Source organism: Staurois parvus, unplaced genomic scaffold (assembly GCF_062004578.1).
Source record: "Staurois parvus isolate SC_StPar_1 unplaced genomic scaffold, SC_StPar_1.0 ptg003877l, whole genome shotgun sequence".
NCBI classification, from domain to species: Eukaryota; Metazoa; Chordata; class Amphibia; order Anura; family Ranidae; genus Staurois; species Staurois parvus.
In genome coordinates, this window is record NW_028321672.1 from 1 (window position 1) to 21,592 (window position 21,592).

Below are 21,592 nucleotides of genomic sequence, written 5' to 3' on the forward strand. Positions count from 1 at the left end.
AAGGTTCGGTTGCACGAATACTGACTTCCTATTGGTCTGTTCCTGTGTTCTGCGTCACTGACCAATAGCAATGGTTGAGGTTTTATTTGTGTAATCAGGCTGCCTGGGTTTGGGTCTTCCAGGCCGGGTCAGAAGCTGCCTACTCCCTCCTGATAGCGGAGGAGTACATTTATCGGGACACACAGGCCTATTCTAGGGAGAACCTGTACTAGATTTTCATCACGAGTCCCATCCAGAGCAATTCTAATGTGACCTTCTCTATGGTCAGGTAGGTTCTCCCTTTGGTGGAGTCTTTTAATCAAGGAGTGATATTCGTGCCTCTGCTGAAATAAGATCATTTAACCACCATGGACCTCCGACATTTAGAGTGGACTTGATAGACTTTTGTAGTGAGAATGGAACAGTAAAGTGCAATCTCTGTGCAGCGCCACAAAGCATCAACTCCGATCAGCCATAACATTCTGATTACTGACAGGTAAAGGGAATAACATGGATCACCTCCTTACAATGGCAGCTGAAAGTGGGCGGGATATATTAGGGAGCAAGTGAGCATGTTGTCCCTGTAGTTGATGTGATGAAAGCAAAACAAATGGACAAGTGTAAGGATTGGAGGGACTTTTAGACATTACACTTTGGTCCTTGGCAGACGACAGAGGCAGAGCAACTCCAAAACTGACGCTCTTATGGGATGTTCCCCGTCTACAGTGGTCAGGACTGACCAAAATTGGTCCAAGGAAAGAGAAATGGCCAACCAGTGACAGAGTCATGGGGGGGGAGGCTCCAGGATGGAGGTGTGGGAGGGAAGGCTCATTGATGGAGGTGGGGAGGGAAGGCTCACTGGTGGAGGTGGGAAAGGGAAGGCTCACTGGTGGAGGTGGGAAAGGGAAAGCTCATTGGTGGAAGTGGGGGGGCGGGAGGGAAGGCTCATTGATGGAGGTAGGCGAGGGATGGCTCCTTGGTGGAGGTGGGGAACGAAGGCTCTATGATGGAGGTGGAGAGGGATAGCTAATTGATTTGAGGGAAGGGAAGGCTCCTTGATAAAGGTGGGGAGGGAAAGCTCATTGGTGGAGGTGGGGGGGTGGGAAGGCTCACTGATGGAGGTGAGGAGGAAAGGCTCATTGATGGAGGTGGGTGTGGGATGGCACCTTGGTGGAGGTGGGAGAGGGATGGCTCCTTGGTGGAGGGAAGGCTCATTGATGGAGAGTTTTGGGTGTTGACTTGGCCTTCAAATTCTCCAGATCTCAATCCATCAAGCAGCTGTGGGATGTGCTGGAAAATCAAGTCATCCGATCCATGGAGGCCCCACCTCCCAACTTAGAGGACTTAAAGGATCTGCTACTGCTGGCTTAGTGCCGATACCCCAGCGTACCTTCAGAGGACTAGTAGGGTACATGCAGGACAGGTCAGGAAAGGGGGACCTCCCCAGTATGAGGTGGGTGGTCATGTTATGGCTGATCGGGGTATAAGCACATACTCTACAGTGCCCGGAACATCTGCGGAAACCATGGCATGTACCTCATAATTTATTATCACAGCAGAAATATATACAGATTTATACATAATATATACCTCTATAGGACACATTGCACCCAAAATGGCTTCTGCTCCCCTGTAGGCCTCTGTGGTGGACACGCTCTAAGGGGGAACTCTGCCATTTCTCGGGTGATAGGAAAACATGAGCAAATATTAAATTATACATAATATATGAAAATCTAGCTAGGTCAGAGTGTTAGGTTCCAGTGCTTCCTGTACGAGGTCGCGGTTGTTGCTGTACGGCATGTGCAGTGATTTCTAGGAGCTGAGACTACCCTTGGCGTCATCCCTGGTATTCATATGTAATCACACATAATATGTTGGCTATGAACCTTCTCACCACATACACTGGCTGTATGACTCCTGGTCACCTTCTGGAAATGGAAAGAGCCTGCCGATGATGGGGTTGGGGGTAGCTGCCTCCTTCCAGCTCCTTGACCTTGTTATCTAGAGCTGGCACTCCTAACAAGTACAGAATAGCACTGCACCGTCCGTAGGCCGCGACCCCTTCAGAACGTTTTTGGTGAGTTCAGTCAAGTTTTTGTCCTGCATTAGTCTTCGCTCCAGGCAGGTGCCTTCAGAGCTTCCCGACAATGCTTCGCTCAGGATGGGTTCTCGCTTTATGCATCGTCTCCACCGCCAAGACTGTCCAGCTCGGTGCTGGCCTTAATCTCGTGGTCCAACAACGAGGGGTTCCTTCTACGAAAAGCATGAGCAATCTCATCAAACGATCTTCCTCTGGTTTCCGGGACGCGGAAATATGTGAATATCAAGAAACCCAACAATAACGAGGCAAAGAGGAGGAAGACATAGGGCCCACAGAGGTCCTGAAAATGAAAAGTTGAGAAGATGAGTTATGGAGCATCTTCAAGCTTACCCCCTCATATCGTGATAACAGCGATGACCTACTGGGTATCTAAAGGTCGTGTAGGTAGTGACCGTCACCCTCTACGGGTCGATGAATGGGAGCGTTCTACTGTATCTTATGGAGACATTATAAAACTGATCCAATAAATGAGTCTGACAGATAAAATGTTTCGGTTTCTTACCGCAATGTATGGGAATCCCATCCCAATGATGAAGTTCGATGTCCAGTTGGTAAATCCAGCAATGGCCATGGCTGCAGGCCGAGGACCTTGACTAAAGAGTTCAGCCACAATAAACCACGGAATAGGACCGGGCCCGACCTCGAAGAACGCCACAAATCCAAAAACAGCGGCCATGCTGAGGGAGCTGATGGCGGGGATGGTTTCCTGGAGGGGTGGGAGGAAAAAAAAATGCTGACACGATTTCCACGTCAAACGGCAACCAATTTTCTTACACTGGAACATGTATGGCTTCTAGCACCTCAGCGGGTTCTGTTATCCATTATCAATGTGAACGTCTGCTCCAGTGCAGGAATGTCTGGCTTTACCTTGTGACCCCCACCCCCCCAGGGGACCCAGTGTACCCAGACACCTTCTCACCTGTAGGACCATGGCCACCGTCATTAATAAGGCACATAGGATCATCCCCACTAGGCCCACCAGGTGCAGGGTCCGTCTTCCTGCCCTCTCCACTAGGAAAAGCTGCAAAGAAAACAACAAGAGCCCAAAGTCATGGAAGACAACCAGAAACTGGCCAGAACATGGCAGAGGTTCTACAAATGGATGGATACAACCAAGTAGGACCCAAAGGAGACCTCTTAGACATGAATAGGAGGTGTGATGGTGACTCCTGGTGGGAGGGGGGGGGAGGGGAAGAACAAAGGACAGACGTGTGTGAGATGGAATGGAGCCCTAGGCATGGTAGCAGCTTTGCTCAACCTTCATAAGAATGCACAGAGAAGTCGCCCCGTCCATACTGTCTGTACCGGCATGGCCACACCCACCAGACACTAACCGCCTAGCTGGACCCACTGCGCTGCCCCCGGGTTTACTGCAGGAGAACAGGAGGGCAGGAGAACAGGAGGACAGGAGAACAGTAGGGCGGGAGAACAGGAGGGCGGGAGGGCAGGGGAACAGGAGGATAGGAGAACTGGAGGGCAGGACAGGAGGTCAAGAGAACGGGAGGGCAAGAGAACAGGAGGGCGGGAGAACAGGAGGGCGGGAGGGCAGGAGAACAGGAGGGCAGGAGAACAGGAGGGCAGGAGGATAGGAGAACTGGAGGGCAGGACAGGAGGTCAAGAGAACGGGAGGGCAGGAGAACGGGAGGGAAAGAGAACGGGAGGGCGGGAGGACAGGAGGGTAGGAGGACAGGAGGGCAAGAGAACAGGAGGGCGGGAGGGCAGGAGGATAGGAGAACTGGAGGGCGGGAGAACAGGAGGGCAGGAGAACAGGAGGGCGGGAGAACAGGGGGCGGGAGAACAGGAGGGCAGGAGAGCGGGAGGGCAGGAGAACAGGAGGGCGGAAGAACGGGAGGACAGGAGGGCGGGAGGGCAAGAGAATGGGAGGGCAGGAGACCGGGAGGGCAGGAGGACAGGAGGGCAAGAGAACAGGAGGGCAGGAGGGCGGGAGAAAAAGAAGACAGGAGGGCAGGAGAACAGGAGAATAGGAGGACAGGAAGGCAGGAGGGCGGGAGGACAGGAGGGCAAGAGAACAGGGGGGAAAGAGAACAGGAGGGCGGAGGAACAGGAGGGCGGGAGAAAAGGAGGGCAAGAGAACAGGATGGCGGGAGAACAGTAGAACAAAAGGGTAGGAGAACAGGAGGGCAGAACAGGAGGGTAGGAGGGTAGGAGAAAAGGAGGACAGGAGGGTGGGAGGGCAGGAGGATAGGAGGGCAGGAGAACAGGAGGGTAGGAGAAAAGGAGGACAGGAGGGTAGGAGAACGGGAGGGCAGAAGAACAGGAGGGCAGGAGAACAGGAAGGCAAGAGAACAGGAGGGTAGGAGAAAAGGAGAACAGGAGGGTAGGAGAACAGGAGAGCGGGAGGGCAGGAGAACAGGAGGATAGGAGAAAAGGAGGACAGGAGGGTAGGTGGGAGGGCAGGAGGACAGGAGGGCAGGAGAACAGGAGGGTAGAAGGACAGGAGGGTAGAACGGGCCCCCTGGACACCCTGCAGGCATTGGGCTCCATCCTAGGATTCCTGGTGTGAGCCTCATGGTGGCCGACGTTCCTTGAGGAGGTTCCTGGGCGTCACACGGGATTTTCCTACATAAACCTCTCGCCGGTAACGGGCCCCGCCGGCCCCAATGGCCCCACATTCATCATCGACTTGTAAACTCATTTCCCTTCATTGTGTTCATTCCTTGTTCTAATTCTTCCAATGAGTTCAAAGTATTCAAATCAAATTTGACTGGAAAATATCGAATTGATCCGAATTCCTTGTGAAGAACAGCTGCTTCTATCCTATTCCAATTCTGAAAGACGGTTACATTCTATTGTATTCTGTTCTTTTTGAAATTTGAATTTCAGGAGATGGTTATAATCTATTCTATTTTTGTTATTCTACGCTTTAAAATTCTATTCTGTTTTATTCTATTCCTTTTCAAAATTCGAATTTTGAAAGAAGGCTATATTTTATTTTGTCCTATTCTATTCTTTTCTATTCTTTTATTTTCTATTCTAATCTTTTCTATTTTTTTTATTTTCTATTCTATTCTATTCCTTATTTTCTAATCTATTCTATTTTTTCTATTCTGTTCTTTTTAAAATTCAAATTTCGTTAGACGGTTATAATCTATTTTTTTTTTATTCTACTCTATTGTATTTTTTTTCTTTTCTTTTCCATTCTTTTCTATTCTGTTTTATTCTAGTCTTTTCAAAATTAGAATTTTGGAAGAAGGCTATATTCTTTCTATTTTGTCCTGTTCTATTCTAGTCCTTTATTTTCTATTTTAACCCTAACTCTAATATATTCTAATTTTTTTTCTTTTTCTATTCTGTTTTAGTCTTTTATTTTCTATTATATTCTATTTTTTTCATTTATCTATCCTGTTCTTTTCCTTATTTTCTGATCAATTCTGTTTTTTCTATTCTGTTCCTTTCGAAATTTGAATTTCATAAGACGGTTATAATATATATTTTTTTCCTATTCTACGCTATTGTATTTTTTTCTTTCCTTTTCTTTTCCATTCTTTTCTATTCTATTCTGTTTTATTCTATTCTTTTTGAAATTTGAATTTTGGAAGAAGGCTATATTCTCTCTAGTTTGCCCTATTCTATTCTTTTCTATTCCTTTATTTTCTATTATGTTCTAATTTTTATTCTATTCTATTTTTTATTTTCTATTCTTCTCTTTGTTTTCTTATATATTCTATTTTTGTTTTCTATTCTTTTTAAATTTCAGAAGACAATTATAATACATATATTTTTTCCTATTCTACTCCATTGTATTGTTTTTTTTTCTCTTCTTTTTCACCCTTTTCTTTTCTTTTTCTATTCTATTCCGTTCTATTCTATTTTCTCTCCTTTTCTGTTCTCTTCTCCGTCATTCTATTCTGTTTTATTCTATTCTATTCAAAATTCAGAAGAGGACTATATTCTAACACTAACACAAGTCTTTGAGAGGAATCGGCAATATGTTTACATTACGAATTCAGTTTGTATAGTTTGTTATTTCGGATTTCTATTGTAATTTGGACTTTCGGATACATCTGAATCTCTGAATAATGAAAGTTTTGTCAGAATTTTGATTAGTAATGAAATGAATTGCACATGACTACTCATCCCAGCATTCGCATGCTCCTCTAATAGTTGCCCTAAGAAGCCTCATCACCCCGGTGGACCGATTTACAAGCTTAAACTTTATGCCCCGCCCCCGAGGAGCCTTATGTTACATTTTCAGTAAACTCAGCAGCCTGTGACCTCTGAGGCACGGAGCCGAGATTAGTTCCAACTCCTCTGTGCATGATAATGGCTGCTTCCCAATATGAAAGCCAACCCAATCCTCTCCACTCCTTCCTCTTCTACACAGAAGATCAGCAGAAAGAAGATCCCGCTGGTAATATTTCTGGTCACCGTGGATTCCACCAAATAGTGGTGGGATCTCGTGTATGACAGGAAGTAGCCCTGTGCAGCCAGGATGGTAGAGAGACCTTGGACGGTGTCATGGAGAGATACAGAGAATGGAAATAGATCTCGTACCGACACCACAGTAAATGCCGTGTTGACGATTCCGGCCCCAATTGTTGCGTAGATTGGCTGATCCACCCCGGCTTTAGAAAAGATATCGGTGGAGTAATAGAAGATCTGAGGAAAGACAACGAGAACCATCACAGCGGGGAAAATGCCACCCACACCTCAATCTCCTGATCACATTGCTGAGGAACTTCAAATATGAAGGCAAGTGGAGAAGACTCACCGCATTGATTCCGGACAGTTGTTGGGATAGTTGGAGGATTATGGCCACAATGATGGGTTGCCGGTATTGTCTGGATCTGAAGATCTGCAGGATGGAGACTTTCTGCTCTGTGTCCATCTGTCTCTTCTCTTCCTTCATCTCGGAGAGGGCATCCGATACATCCATGAGACCGGTGAGACGCCGCAGACCTGGGAAACGGGTGACGAGCCATGTCAGGAGACCACCATACTTATTGTCATCGGTACACGCCATTCTGTGATCACCTGTACTCCAATATACTCCACTCATACTGTGCTCAGGAAAATATCATGATCTCAATGTACCCTTGGGTAGGTACACTGAATGCCACTTACTGGTCTTGGCATGTCCCTCCTGCTCACAGACAATGTACAGGAAGCGAGGGCTCTCCGGACAAAATGGCAGCAACACTGACTGCAGAGCAGCTGGGATTAGAGTCACCCAGAAGAGGACCGGCCACCGAGAGTTTGTGCCCAAGAACGATTCCAGACCCAGAACCTGAGAGACAAGACACAAGGTGAAGAAAAGAGACACGAACGTGGGGAGACGATCGGGAAACAAAGGAAGAATGGGATTGCCATCCATCAGATTACCTGAGCCACAAGAATACCGATGACCAGTGATAGCTGGTGGAGGGTGCCCAGCGCCCCTCGGAGGTGTGTCGGGGAAATCTCTCCTACATACATTGGAACCAACCCAGAGGCCAGACCTGGCATGACAAAGAGAACGTGTCACTGAGACATCATGGGGAGGAGATGGAACAAATGCAGCAAAGAGAAGGTCCAACAGATCGGTGTCACATTACATAATGAAGACATTACAACACGCACATGATATGTGAGCCGGCCCTCAAACCATTTACATCAGGTGGCCACTCAGAGCCAATATCCTGAAAGTTGGTGATGTCATGTCACCACTCAGATCCAAGGAAGTGAAAGTTGGCGATGTCATGTGACCACTCAGATCCAAGGAAGTGAAAGTTGGCGATGTCATGTGACCACTCAGATCCAAGGAAGTGAAAGTTGGCGATGTCATGTGACCACTCAGATCCAAGGAAGTGAAAGTTGGCGATGTGGTGATGTCATGTGACCTCTCAGATCCAAGGAAGTGAAAGTTGGCGATGTGGTGATGTCATGTGACCACTCAGATCCAAGGAAGTGAAAGTTGGCGATGTCATGTGACCACTCAGATCCAAGGAAGTGAAAGTTGGCGATGTCATGTGACCTCTCAGATCCTAGGAAGTGAAAGTTGGTGATGTCATGTGACCTCTCAGATCCTAGGAAGTGAAAGTTGGTGATGTGGTGATGTCATGTGACCACTCAGATCCAAGGAAGTGAAAGTTGGCGATGTCATGTGACCTCTCAGATCCTAGGAAGTGAAAGTTGGCGATGTGGTGATGTCATGTGACCTCTCAGATCCAAAGAAAATGAAAGTTGGTGATGTGGTGATGTCATGTGACCACTCAGATCCAAGGAAGTGAAAGTTGGCGATGTGGTGATGTCATGTGACCACTCAGATCCAAGGAAGTGAAAGTTGGCGATGTCATGTGACCTCTCAGATCCAAGGAAGTGAAAGTTGGTGATGTCATGTGACCTCTCAGATCCAAGGAAGTGAAAGTTGGTGATGTCATGTGACCTCTCAGATCCAAGGAAGTGAAAGTTGGTGATGTGGTGATGTCATGTGACCTCTCAGATCCAAGGAAGTAAAAGTTGGCGATGTATGAATGTCATGTGACCACTCAGATCCAAGGAAATGACAGTTGGCGATGTGGTGAAGTCATGTGACCTCTCAGATCCAAGGAAATGAAAGTTGGCGATTTGGTGATGTCATGTGACCACTCAGATCCAAGGAAGTGAAAGTTGGCGATGTGGTGATGTCATGTGACCACTCAGATCCAAGGAAGTGAAAGTTGGCGATGTGGTGATGTCATGTGACCACTCAGATCCAAGGAAGTGAAAGTTGGCGATGTGGTGATGTCATGTGACCACTCAGATCCAAGGAAGTGAAAATTGGCGATGTGGTGATGTCATGTGACCACTCAGATCCAAGGAAGTGAAAGTTGGCGATGTGGTGATGTCATGTGACCACTCAGATCCAAGGAAGTGAAAGTTGGTGATGTGGTGATGTCATGTGACCACTCAGATCCAAGGAAGTGAAAGTTGGCGATGTGGTGATGTCATGTGACCATGTAGAATGTAGTTAAATTATATCTAAAGCCAGAATTTTGCTTCTTTTAGCTTTAGATAGAGATGTAGAAGGTGGGGGATGGTACCCTGTCAATGTATTTTTCTCTCTCCATCCATTTCCCATTAAGGTGACTTCCCTTCATGTCTTGTTCTGTAAACACAACAGGAAGTGAAAGGAAATCTTAGCCAGTAGTCACCAGAAATTTGAGGATGTCTCATTCGTTGCTGTTCTGGTGCCAATTCAAAAATGTTGGATTTCTCATCAATTTCTGTATCGGGAACAATGGTCACCAGGATGAAAAGGGTGACTCTCCACATCAGGGACAGAGACAATAATGAAGAACCAACCCCACACCACTCCAGTGGCTGTAGATACATGTGGGACAGAGATGTCATGTGATAACTCAGAGATGATGAGTTGTCAGATGACCTTGGCGATGGTATTTGTTGACCCCAGAAGCTTGAGAAGGTCTACAAGGACCTCTCTTGGACAATAGTGTCCAATCGGTGGCCTGCAGTGTCATTGTACTGTGCGATATCTTCTGATGGTCTGTGTTCACCTCTCCTACCTGAATATACTCCAATAACGAACCTTCCCAGGATCATCATCTCATACGACTGGCTGATCTGACATAGTCCCATCATGGTCCCACCAACGAAGGCAAAGATATTATTCACAATCATGGCTCTCTTCCTGGTCAGGGGTGGAAGGAAAGAAAGACAAACACCATCAGCACAGAAACAAGAGACTCCATGTTCTCTCTGCTCCCGACTTTGATTCTAGTATAACTCACATCATTGTAAGGATCTGCAATTCTGTCCAGCCAGTCCGGAGATGTACGCACCTGACTGATCGAACTGCACAGCCAGGAAGGTGATTATTTCCAGGATCAATTCCCTCCTCATTGGATAGAGGTGAGGATAAAGGTTCAATGCTTAGTGACCCTTCGTGCTTACATCACCCTGGACCTCCTTCCCTCATACTCCTCATATTCCTGATCTCCGTGTACATCCTCCTGGACCTCCTTCCCTCATACTCCTCATATTCCTGATCTCCATGTACATCCTCCTGGACCTCCTTCCCTCATACTCCTCATATTCCTGATCTCCGTGTACATCACCCTGGACCTCCTTCCCTCATACTCCTCATATTCCTGATCTCCGTGTACATCACCCTGGACCTCCTTCCCTCATACTCCTCATATTCCTGATCTCCGTGTACATCCTCCTGGACCTCCTTCCCTCATACTCCTCATATTCCTGATCTCCGTGTACATCATCCTGGATCTCCTTCCCTGAAATTCCTCATATTCCTGATCTCCGTGTACATCATCCTGGATCTCCTTCCCTCATATTCCTGATCTCCGTGTACATCATCCTGGATCTCCTTCCCTGACATTCCTCATATTCCTGATCTCCGTGTACATCATCCTGGATCTCCTTCCCTCATATTCCTGATCTCCGTGTACATCATCCTGGATCTCCTTCCCTCATATTCCTGATCTCCGTGTACATCACCCTGGATCTCCTTCCCTCATACTCCTCATATTCCTGATCTCCGTGTACATCATCCTGGATCTCCTTCCCTCATACTCCTCATATTCCTGATCTCCGTGTACATCACCCTGGATCTCCTTCCCTCATATTCCTCATATTCCTGATCTCCGTGTACATCACCCTGGACCTCCTTCCCTCATACTCTCCATATTCCTGATCTCCGTGTACATCACCCTGGATCTCCTTCCCTCATATTCCTGATCTCCGTGTACATCACCCTGGATCTCCTTCCCTCATATTCCTGATCTCCATGTACATCACCCTGGATCTCCTTCCCTCATATTCCTGATCTCCGTGTACATCACCCTGGATCTCCTTCCCTCATACTCTCCATATTCCTGATCTCCGTGTACATCATCCTGGATCTCCTTCCCTCATATTCCTGATCTCCGTGTCCACCATCCTGGATCTCCTTCCCTCATATTCCTGATCTCCGTGTACATCATTCTGGATCTCCTTCCCTCATACTCATCATATTCTTGATCTCCGTGTACTTCATTCTGGATCTACTTCCCTCATACTCCTGATCTCCATGTACATCACCCTGGATCTCCTTCCCTCATATTCCTGATCTCCATGTACATCACCCTGGATCTCCTTCCCTCATATTCCTCATATTCCTGATCTCCGTGTACATCATCCTGGATCTCCTTCCCTCATATTCCTGATCTCCGTGTACATCACCCTGGATCTCCTTCCCTCATACTCATCATATTCTTGATCTCCGTGTACATCATCCTGGATCTCCTTCCCTCATATTCCTGATCTCCGTGTACATCATCCTTGGATCTCCATCCGTTATACTCCTCATATTCCTGATCTCCGTGTACATCATCCTGGACCTCCTTCCCTCATACTCCTCATATTCCTGATCTCCGTGTACATCACCCTGGACCTCCTTCCCTCATACTCCTCATATTCCTGATCTCCGTGTACATCACCCTGGACCTCCTTCCCTCATACTCCTCATATTCCTGATCTCCGTGTACATCATCCTGGATCTCCTTCCCTGACATTCCTCATATTCCTGATCTCCGTGTACATCATCCTGGATCTCCTTCCCTCATATTCCTGATCTCTGTGTCCAACATCCTGGATCTCCTTCCCTCATATTCCTGATCTCCGTGTACATCATTCTGGATCTTCCCTCATACTCATCATATTCTTGATCTCCGTGTACTTCATTCTGGATCTCCTTCCCTCATACTCCTCATATTCCTGATCTCCGTGTACATCATCCTGGATCTCCTTCCCTCATACTCATCATATTCTTGATCTCTGTGTACATCATCCTGGATCTCCTTCCCTCATATTCCTGATCTCCGTGTACATCACCCTAGATCTCCTTCCCTCATACTCATCATATTCTTGATCTCCGTGTACATCATCTTGGATCTCCTTCCCTCATATTCCTGATCTCCGTGTACATCATCCTGGATCTCCTTCCCTGACATTCCTCATATTCCTGATCTCCGTGTACATCATCCTGGATCTCCTTCCCTCATATTCCTGATCTCCGTGTACATCATCCTGGATCTCCTTCCCTCATATTCCTGATCTCCGTGTCCATCACCCTGGATCTCCTTCCCTCATACTCTCCATATTCCTGATCTCCGTGTACATCACCCTGGATCTCCTTCCCTCATATTCCTGATCTCCGTGTACATCATCCTGGATCTCCTTCCCTCATATTCCTGATCTCCGTGTACATCACCCTGGATCTCCCCTCATATTCCTCATATTCCTGATCTCCGTGTACATCACCCTGGACCTCCTTCCCTCATACTCTCCATATTCCTGATCTCCGTGTACATCATCCTGGATCTCCTTCCCTCATATTCCTGATCTCCGTGTACATCACCCTGGATCTCCTTCCCTCATATTCCTGATCTCCGTGTACATCATTCTGGATCTCCTTCCCTCATACTCATCATATTCTTGATCTCCGTGTACTTCATTCTGGATCTCCTTCCCTCATACTCCTCATATTCCTGATCTCCGTGTACATCACCCTGGATCTCCTTCCCTCATACTCATCATATTCTTGATCTCCGTGTACATCATCCTGGATCTCCTTCCCTGACATTCCTCATATTCCTGATCTCCGTGTACATCATCCTGGATCTCCTTCCCTGACATTCCTCATATTCCTGATCTCCGTGTACATCATCCTGGATCTCCTTCCCTCATATTCCTGATCTCTGTGTACATCATCCTGGATCTCCTTCCCTCATATTCCTGATCTCCGTGTACATCATCCTGGATCTCCTTCCCTCATATTCCTGATCTCCGTGTACATCACCCTGGATCTCCTTCCCTCATACTCCTCATATTCCTGATCTCCGTGTACATCATCCTGCATCTCCTTCCCTCATACTCCTCATATTCCTGATCTCCGTGTACATCACCCTGGATCTCCTTCCCTCATATTCCTGATCTCCGTGTCCATCATCCTGGATCTCCTTCTCTCATATTCCTGATCTCCGTGTACATCACCCTGGATCTCCTTCCCTCATATTCCTCATATTCCTGATCTCCGTGTACATCACCCTGGACCTCCTTCCCTCATACTCTCCATATTCCTGATCTCCGTGTACATCACCCTGGATCTCCTTCCCTCATACTCCTCATATTCCTGATCTCCGTGTACATCACCCTGGATCTCCTTCCCTCATACTCCTGATCTCCGTGTATATCATCCTGGATCTCCTTCTCTCATATTCCTGATCTCCGTGTACATCACCCTGGATCTCCTTCCCTCATATTCCTGATCTCCGTGTACATCACCCTGGATCTCCTTCCCTCATATTCCTGATCTCCGTGTACATCACCCTGGATCTCCTTCCCTCATACTCTCCATATTCCTGATCTCCGTGTACATCATCCTGGATCTCCTTCCCTCATATTCCTGATCTCCGTGTCCACCATCCTGGATCTCCTTCCCTCATATTCCTGATCTCCGTGTACATCACCCTGGATCTCCTTCCCTCATACTCCTCATATTCCTGATCTCCGTGTACATCAACCTGGACCTCCTTCCCTCATACTCCTCATATTCCTGATCTCCGTGTACATCATCCTGGATCTCCTTCCCTCATACTCCTCATATTCCTCATCTCCGTGTCCATCATCCTGGATCTCCTTCCCTCATATTCCTGATCTCCGTGTACATCATCCTGGACCTCCTTCCCTCATACTCCTCATATTCCTGATCTCCGTGTCCATCACCCTGGATCTCCTTCCCTCATACTCCTCATATTCCTGATCTCCGTGTCCATCATCCTGGATCTCCTTCCCTCATATTCCTGATCTCCGTGTCCATCATCCTGGATCTCCTTCTCTCATATTCCTGATCTCCGTGTACATCATCCTGGATCTCCTTCCCTCATACTCCTCATATTCCTGATCTCCGTGTCCATCATCCTGGATCTCTTTCCCTCATATTCCTGATCTCCGTGTACATCATCCTGGACCTCCTTCCCTCATACTCCTCATATTCCTGATCTCCGTGTCCATCATCCTGGATCTCCTTCCCTCATATTCCTGATCTCCGTGTCCATCATGCTGGATCTCCTTCCCTCATATTCCTGATCTCCGTGTACATCACCCTGGATCTCCTTCCCTCATACTCCTCATATTCCTGATCTCTGTGTACATCACCCTGGATCTCCTTCTATCATACTCATCATATTCCTGATCTCCGTGTACATCATCCTGGATCTCCTTCCCTCATACTCCTCATATTCCTGATCTCCGTATACATCACCCTGGATCTCCTTCCCTCATACTCCTCATATTCCCGATCTCCGTGTCCATCATCCTGGATCTCCTTCCCTCATATTCCTGATCTCCGTATACATCACCCTGGATCTCCTTCCCTCATACTCCTCATATTCCTGATCTCCGTGTACATCATCCTGGATCTCCTTCCCTGACATTCCTCATATTCCTGATCTCCGTGTACATCATCCTGGATCTCCTTCCCTCTTATTCCTGATCTCCGTGTACATCATCCTGGATCTCCTTCCCTCATATTCCTGATCTCCGTGTACATCACCCTGGATCTCCTTCCCTCATACTCATCATATTCCTGATCTCCGTGTACATCACCCTGGATCTCCTTCCCTCATACTCATCATATTCTTGATCTCCGTGTACATCATCCTGGATCTCCTTCCCTCATATTCCTGATCTCCGTGTACATCATCCTTGGATCTCCATCCGTTATACTCCTCATATTCCTGATCTCCGTGTACATCATCCTGGACCTCCTTCCCTCATACTCCTCATATTCCTGATCTCCGTGTACATCACCCTGGACCTCCTTCCCTCATACTCCTCATATTCCTGATCTCCGTGTACATCACCCTGGACCTCCTTCCCTCATACTCCTCATATTCCTGATCTCCGTGTACATCATCCTGGATCTCCTTCCCTGACATTCCTCATATTCCTGATCTCCGTGTACATCATCCTGGATCTCCTTCCCTCATATTCCTGATCTCTGTGTCCAACATCCTGGATCTCCTTCCCTCATATTCCTGATCTCCGTGTACATCATTCTGGATCTTCCCTCATACTCATCATATTCTTGATCTCCGTGTACTTCATTCTGGATCTCCTTCCCTCATACTCCTCATATTCCTGATCTCCGTGTACATCATCCTGGATCTCCTTCCCTCATACTCATCATATTCTTGATCTCCGTGTACATCATCCTGGATCTCCTTCCCTCATATTCCTGATCTCCGTGTACATCACCCTAGATCTCCTTCCCTCATACTCATCATATTCTTGATCTCCGTGTACATCATCTTGGATCTCCTTCCCTCATATTCCTGATCTCCGTGTACATCATCCTGGATCTCCTTCCCTGACATTCCTCATATTCCTGATCTCCGTGTACATCATCCTGGATCTCCTTCCCTCATATTCCTGATCTCCGTGTACATCATCCTGGATCTCCTTCCCTCATATTCCTGATCTCCGTGTCCATCACCCTGGATCTCCTTCCCTCATACTCTCCATATTCCTGATCTCCGTGTACATCACCCTGGATCTCCTTCCCTCATATTCCTGATCTCCGTGTACATCATCCTGGATCTCCTTCCCTCATATTCCTGATCTCCGTGTACATCACCCTGGATCTCCCCTCATATTCCTCATATTCCTGATCTCCGTGTACATCACCCTGGACCTCCTTCCCTCATACTCTCCATATTCCTGATCTCCGTGTACATCATCCTGGATCTCCTTCCCTCATATTCCTGATCTCCGTGTACATCACCCTGGATCTCCTTCCCTCATATTCCTGATCTCCGTGTACATCATTCTGGATCTCCTTCCCTCATACTCATCATATTCTTGATCTCCGTGTACTTCATTCTGGATCTCCTTCCCTCATACTCCTCATATTCCTGATCTCCGTGTACATCACCCTGGATCTCCTTCCCTCATACTCATCATATTCTTGATCTCCGTGTACATCATCCTGGATCTCCTTCCCTGACATTCCTCATATTCCTGATCTCCGTGTACATCATCCTGGATCTCCTTCCCTGACATTCCTCATATTCCTGATCTCCGTGTACATCATCCTGGATCTCCTTCCCTCATATTCCTGATCTCTGTGTACATCATCCTGGATCTCCTTCCCTCATATTCCTGATCTCCGTGTACATCATCCTGGATCTCCTTCCCTCATATTCCTGATCTCCGTGTACATCACCCTGGATCTCCTTCCCTCATACTCCTCATATTCCTGATCTCCGTGTACATCATCCTGCATCTCCTTCCCTCATACTCCTCATATTCCTGATCTCCGTGTACATCACCCTGGATCTCCTTCCCTCATACTCCTGATCTCCGTGTACATCATCCTGGATCTCCTTCTCTCATATTCCTGATCTCCGTGTACATCACCCTGGATCTCCTTCCCTCATATTCCTGATCTCCGTGTACATCACCCTGGATCTCCTTCCCTCATATTCCTCATATTCCTGATCTCCGTGTACATCACCCTGGACCTCCTTCCCTCATACTCTCCATATTCCTGATCTCCGTGTACATCACCCTGGATCTCCTTCCCTCATACTCCTCATATTCCTGATCTCCGTGTACATCACCCTGGATCTCCTTCCCTCATACTCCTGATCTCCGTGTATATCATCCTGGATCTCCTTCTCTCATATTCCTGATCTCCGTGTACATCACCCTGGATCTCCTTCCCTCATATTCCTGATCTCCGTGTACATCACCCTGGATCTCCTTCCCTCATATTCCTGATCTCCGTGTACATCACCCTGGATCTCCTTCCCTCATACTCTCCATATTCCTGATCTCCGTGTACATCATCCTGGATCTCCTTCCCTCATATTCCTGATCTCCGTGTCCACCATCCTGGATCTCCTTCCCTCATATTCCTGATCTCCGTGTACATCACCCTGGATCTCCTTCCCTCATACTCCTCATATTCCTGATCTCCGTGTACATCAACCTGGACCTCCTTCCCTCATACTCCTCATATTCCTGATCTCCGTGTACATCATCCTGGATCTCCTTCCCTCATACTCCTCATATTCCTCATCTCCGTGTCCATCATCCTGGATCTCCTTCCCTCATATTCCTGATCTCCGTGTACATCATCCTGGACCTCCTTCCCTCATACTCCTCATATTCCTGATCTCCGTGTCCATCACCCTGGATCTCCTTCCCTCATACTCCTCATATTCCTGATCTCCGTGTCCATCATCCTGGATCTCCTTCCCTCATATTCCTGATCTCCGTGTCCATCATCCTGGATCTCCTTCTCTCATATTCCTGATCTCCGTGTACATCATCCTGGATCTCCTTCCCTCATACTCCTCATATTCCTGATCTCCGTGTCCATCATCCTGGATCTCTTTCCCTCATATTCCTGATCTCCGTGTACATCATCCTGGACCTCCTTCCCTCATACTCCTCATATTCCTGATCTCCGTGTCCATCATCCTGGATCTCCTTCCCTCATATTCCTGATCTCCGTGTCCATCATGCTGGATCTCCTTCCCTCATATTCCTGATCTCCGTGTACATCACCCTGGATCTCCTTCCCTCATACTCCTCATATTCCTGATCTCTGTGTACATCACCCTGGATCTCCTTCTATCATACTCATCATATTCCTGATCTCCGTGTACATCATCCTGGATCTCCTTCCCTCATACTCCTCATATTCCTGATCTCCGTATACATCACCCTGGATCTCCTTCCCTCATACTCCTCATATTCCCGATCTCCGTGTCCATCATCCTGGATCTCCTTCCCTCATATTCCTGATCTCCGTATACATCACCCTGGATCTCCTTCCCTCATACTCCTCATATTCCTGATCTCCGTGTACATCATCCTGGATCTCCTTCCCTGACATTCCTCATATTCCTGATCTCCGTGTACATCATCCTGGATCTCCTTCCCTCTTATTCCTGATCTCCGTGTACATCATCCTGGATCTCCTTCCCTCATATTCCTGATCTCCGTGTACATCATCCTGGATCTCCTTCCCTCATATTCCTGATCTCCGTGTACATCACCCTAGATCTCCTTCCCTCATACTCATCATATTCTTGATCTCCGTGTACATCATCTTGGATCTCCTTCCCTCATATTCCTGATCTCCGTGTACATCATCCTGGATCTCCTTCCCTGACATTCCTCATATTCCTGATCTCCGTGTACATCATCCTGGATCTCCTTCCCTCATATTCCTGATCTCCGTGTACATCATCCTGGATCTCCTTCCCTCATATTCCTGATCTCCGTGTCCATCACCCTGGATCTCCTTCCCTCATACTCTCCATATTCCTGATCTCCGTGTACATCACCCTGGATCTCCTTCCCTCATATTCCTGATCTCCGTGTACATCATCCTGGATCTCCTTCCCTCATATTCCTGATCTCCGTGTACATCACCCTGGATCTCCCCTCATATTCCTCATATTCCTGATCTCCGTGTACATCACCCTGGACCTCCTTCCCTCATACTCTCCATATTCCTGATCTCCGTGTACATCATCCTGGATCTCCTTCCCTCATATTCCTGATCTCCGTGTACATCACCCTGGATCTCCTTCCCTCATATTCCTGATCTCCGTGTACATCATTCTGGATCTCCTTCCCTCATACTCATCATATTCTTGATCTCCGTGTACTTCATTCTGGATCTCCTTCCCTCATACTCCTCATATTCCTGATCTCCGTGTACATCACCCTGGATCTCCTTCCCTCATACTCATCATATTCTTGATCTCCGTGTACATCATCCTGGATCTCCTTCCCTGACATTCCTCATATTCCTGATCTCCGTGTACATCATCCTGGATCTCCTTCCCTGACATTCCTCATATTCCTGATCTCCGTGTACATCATCCTGGATCTCCTTCCCTCATATTCCTGATCTCTGTGTACATCATCCTGGATCTCCTTCCCTCATATTCCTGATCTCCGTGTACATCATCCTGGATCTCCTTCCCTCATATTCCTGATCTCCGTGTACATCACCCTGGATCTCCTTCCCTCATACTCCTCATATTCCTGATCTCCGTGTACATCATCCTGCATCTCCTTCCCTCATACTCCTCATATTCCTGATCTCCGTGTACATCACCCTGGATCTCCTTCCCTCATATTCCTGATCTCCGTGTCCATCATCCTGGATCTCCTTCTCTCATATTCCTGATCTCCGTGTACATCACCCTGGATCTCCTTCCCTCATATTCCTCATATTCCTGATCTCCGTGTACATCACCCTGGACCTCCTTCCCTCATACTCTCCATATTCCTGATCTCCGTGTACATCACCCTGGATCTCCTTCCCTCATACTCCTCATATTCCTGATCTCCGTGTACATCACCCTGGATCTCCTTCCCTCATACTCCTGATCTCCGTGTATATCATCCTGGATCTCCTTCTCTCATATTCCTGATCTCCGTGTACATCACCCTGGATCTCCTTCCCTCATATTCCTGATCTCCGTGTACATCACCCTGGATCTCCTTCCCTCATATTCCTGATCTCCGTGTACATCACCCTGGATCTCCTTCCCTCATACTCTCCATATTCCTGATCTCCGTGTACATCATCCTGGATCTCCTTCCCTCATATTCCTGATCTCCGTGTCCACCATCCTGGATCTCCTTCCCTCATATTCCTGATCTCCGTGTACATCACCCTGGATCTCCTTCCCTCATACTCCTCATATTCCTGATCTCCGTGTACATCAACCTGGACCTCCTTCCCTCATACTCCTCATATTCCTGATCTCCGTGTACATCATCCTGGATCTCCTTCCCTCATACTCCTCATATTCCTCATCTCCGTGTCCATCATCCTGGATCTCCTTCCCTCATATTCCTGATCTCCGTGTACATCATCCTGGACCTCCTTCCCTCATACTCCTCATATTCCTGATCTCCGTGTCCATCACCCTGGATCTCCTTCCCTCATACTCCTCATATTCCTGATCTCCGTGTCCATCATCCTGGATCTCCTTCCCTCATATTCCTGATCTCCGTGTCCATCATCCTGGATCTCCTTCTCTCATATTCCTGATCTCCGTGTACATCATCCTGGATCTCCTTCCCTCATACTCCTCATATTCCTGATCTCCGTGTCCATCATCCTGGATCTCTTTCCCTCATATTCCTGATCTCCGTGTACATCATCCTGGACCTCCTTCCCTCATACTCCTCATATTCCTGATCTCCGTGTCCATCATCCTGGATCTCCTTCCCTCATATTCCTGATCTCCGTGTCCATCATGCTGGATCTCCTTCCCTCATATTCCTGATCTCCGTGTACATCACCCTGGATCTCCTTCCCTCATACTCCTCATATTCCTGATCTCTGTGTACATCACCCTGGATCTCCTTCTATCATACTCATCATATTCCTGATCTCCGTGTACATCATCCTGGATCTCCTTCCCTCATACTCCTCATATTCCTGATCTCCGTATACATCACCCTGGATCTCCTTCCCTCATACTCCTCATATTCCCGATCTCCGTGTCCATCATCCTGGATCTCCTTCCCTCATATTCCTGATCTCCGTATACATCACCCTGGATCTCCTTCCCTCATACTCCTCATATTCCTGATCTCCGTGTACATCATCCTGGATCTCCTTCCCTGACATTCCTCATATTCCTGATCTCCGTGTACATCATCCTGGATCTCCTTCCCTCTTATTCCTGATCTCCGTGTACATCATCCTGGATCTCCTTCCCTCATATTCCTGATCTCCGTGTACATCACCCTGGATCTCCTTCCCTCATACTCATCATATTCCTGATCTCCGTGTACATCACCCTGGATCTCCTTCCCTCATACTCATCATATTCTTGATCTCCGTGTACATCATCCTGGATCTCCTTCCCTCATATTCCTGATCTCCGTGTACATCATCCTTGGATCTCCATCCGTTATACTCCTCATATTCCTGATCTCCGTGTACATCATCCTGGACCTCCTTCCCTCATACTCCTCATATTCCTGATCTCCGTGTACATCACCCTGGACCTCCTTCCCTCATACTCCTCATATTCCTGATCTCCGTGTACATCACCCTGGACCTCCTTCCCTCATACTCCTCATATTCCTGATCTCCGTGTACATCATCCTGGATCTCCTTCCCTGACATTCCTCATATTCCTGATCTCCGTGTACATCATCCTGGATCTCCTTCCCTCATATTCCTGATCTCTGTGTCCAACATCCTGGATCTCCTTCCCTCATATTCCTGATCTCCGTGTACATCATTCTGGATCTTCCCTCATACTCATCATATTCTTGATCTCCGTGTACTTCATTCTGGATCTCCTTCCCTCATACTCCTCATATTCCTGATCTCCGTGTACATCATCCTGGATCTCCTTCCCTCATACTCATCATATTCTTGATCTCCGTGTACATCATCCTGGATCTCCTTCCCTCATATTCCTGATCTCCGTGTACATCACCCTAGATCTCCTTCCCTCATAC

General features: G+C 47.4%; 1 protein-coding gene across 2 annotated transcripts in view; it reads right to left on the reverse strand.

Annotated features, from left to right (window-relative positions):
- Positions 1-1,507: 1,507 nt before the first annotated feature.
- SLC2A4 (solute carrier family 2 member 4) overlaps positions 1,508-21,592 on the reverse strand; it is a 32,329-nt gene continuing 12,244 nt past the window's right edge. For both annotated transcript variants that reach the window (XM_089668128.1, XM_089668129.1), the window contains 8 exons: positions 9,586-9,710; positions 7,424-7,539; positions 7,166-7,328; positions 6,813-7,000; positions 6,596-6,700; positions 3,000-3,101; positions 2,583-2,786; positions 1,508-2,360 (listed from right to left, as the gene is read on the reverse strand). In XM_089668128.1, coding sequence (XP_089524254.1) covers positions 2,154-2,360; positions 2,583-2,786; positions 3,000-3,101; positions 6,596-6,700; positions 6,813-7,000; positions 7,166-7,328; positions 7,424-7,539; positions 9,586-9,710 — 1,210 coding nt within the window. In that variant the 3' untranslated portion in view covers positions 1,508-2,153. The remainder of the gene's footprint in view (positions 2,361-2,582; positions 2,787-2,999; positions 3,102-6,595; positions 6,701-6,812; positions 7,001-7,165; positions 7,329-7,423; positions 7,540-9,585; positions 9,711-21,592) is intronic.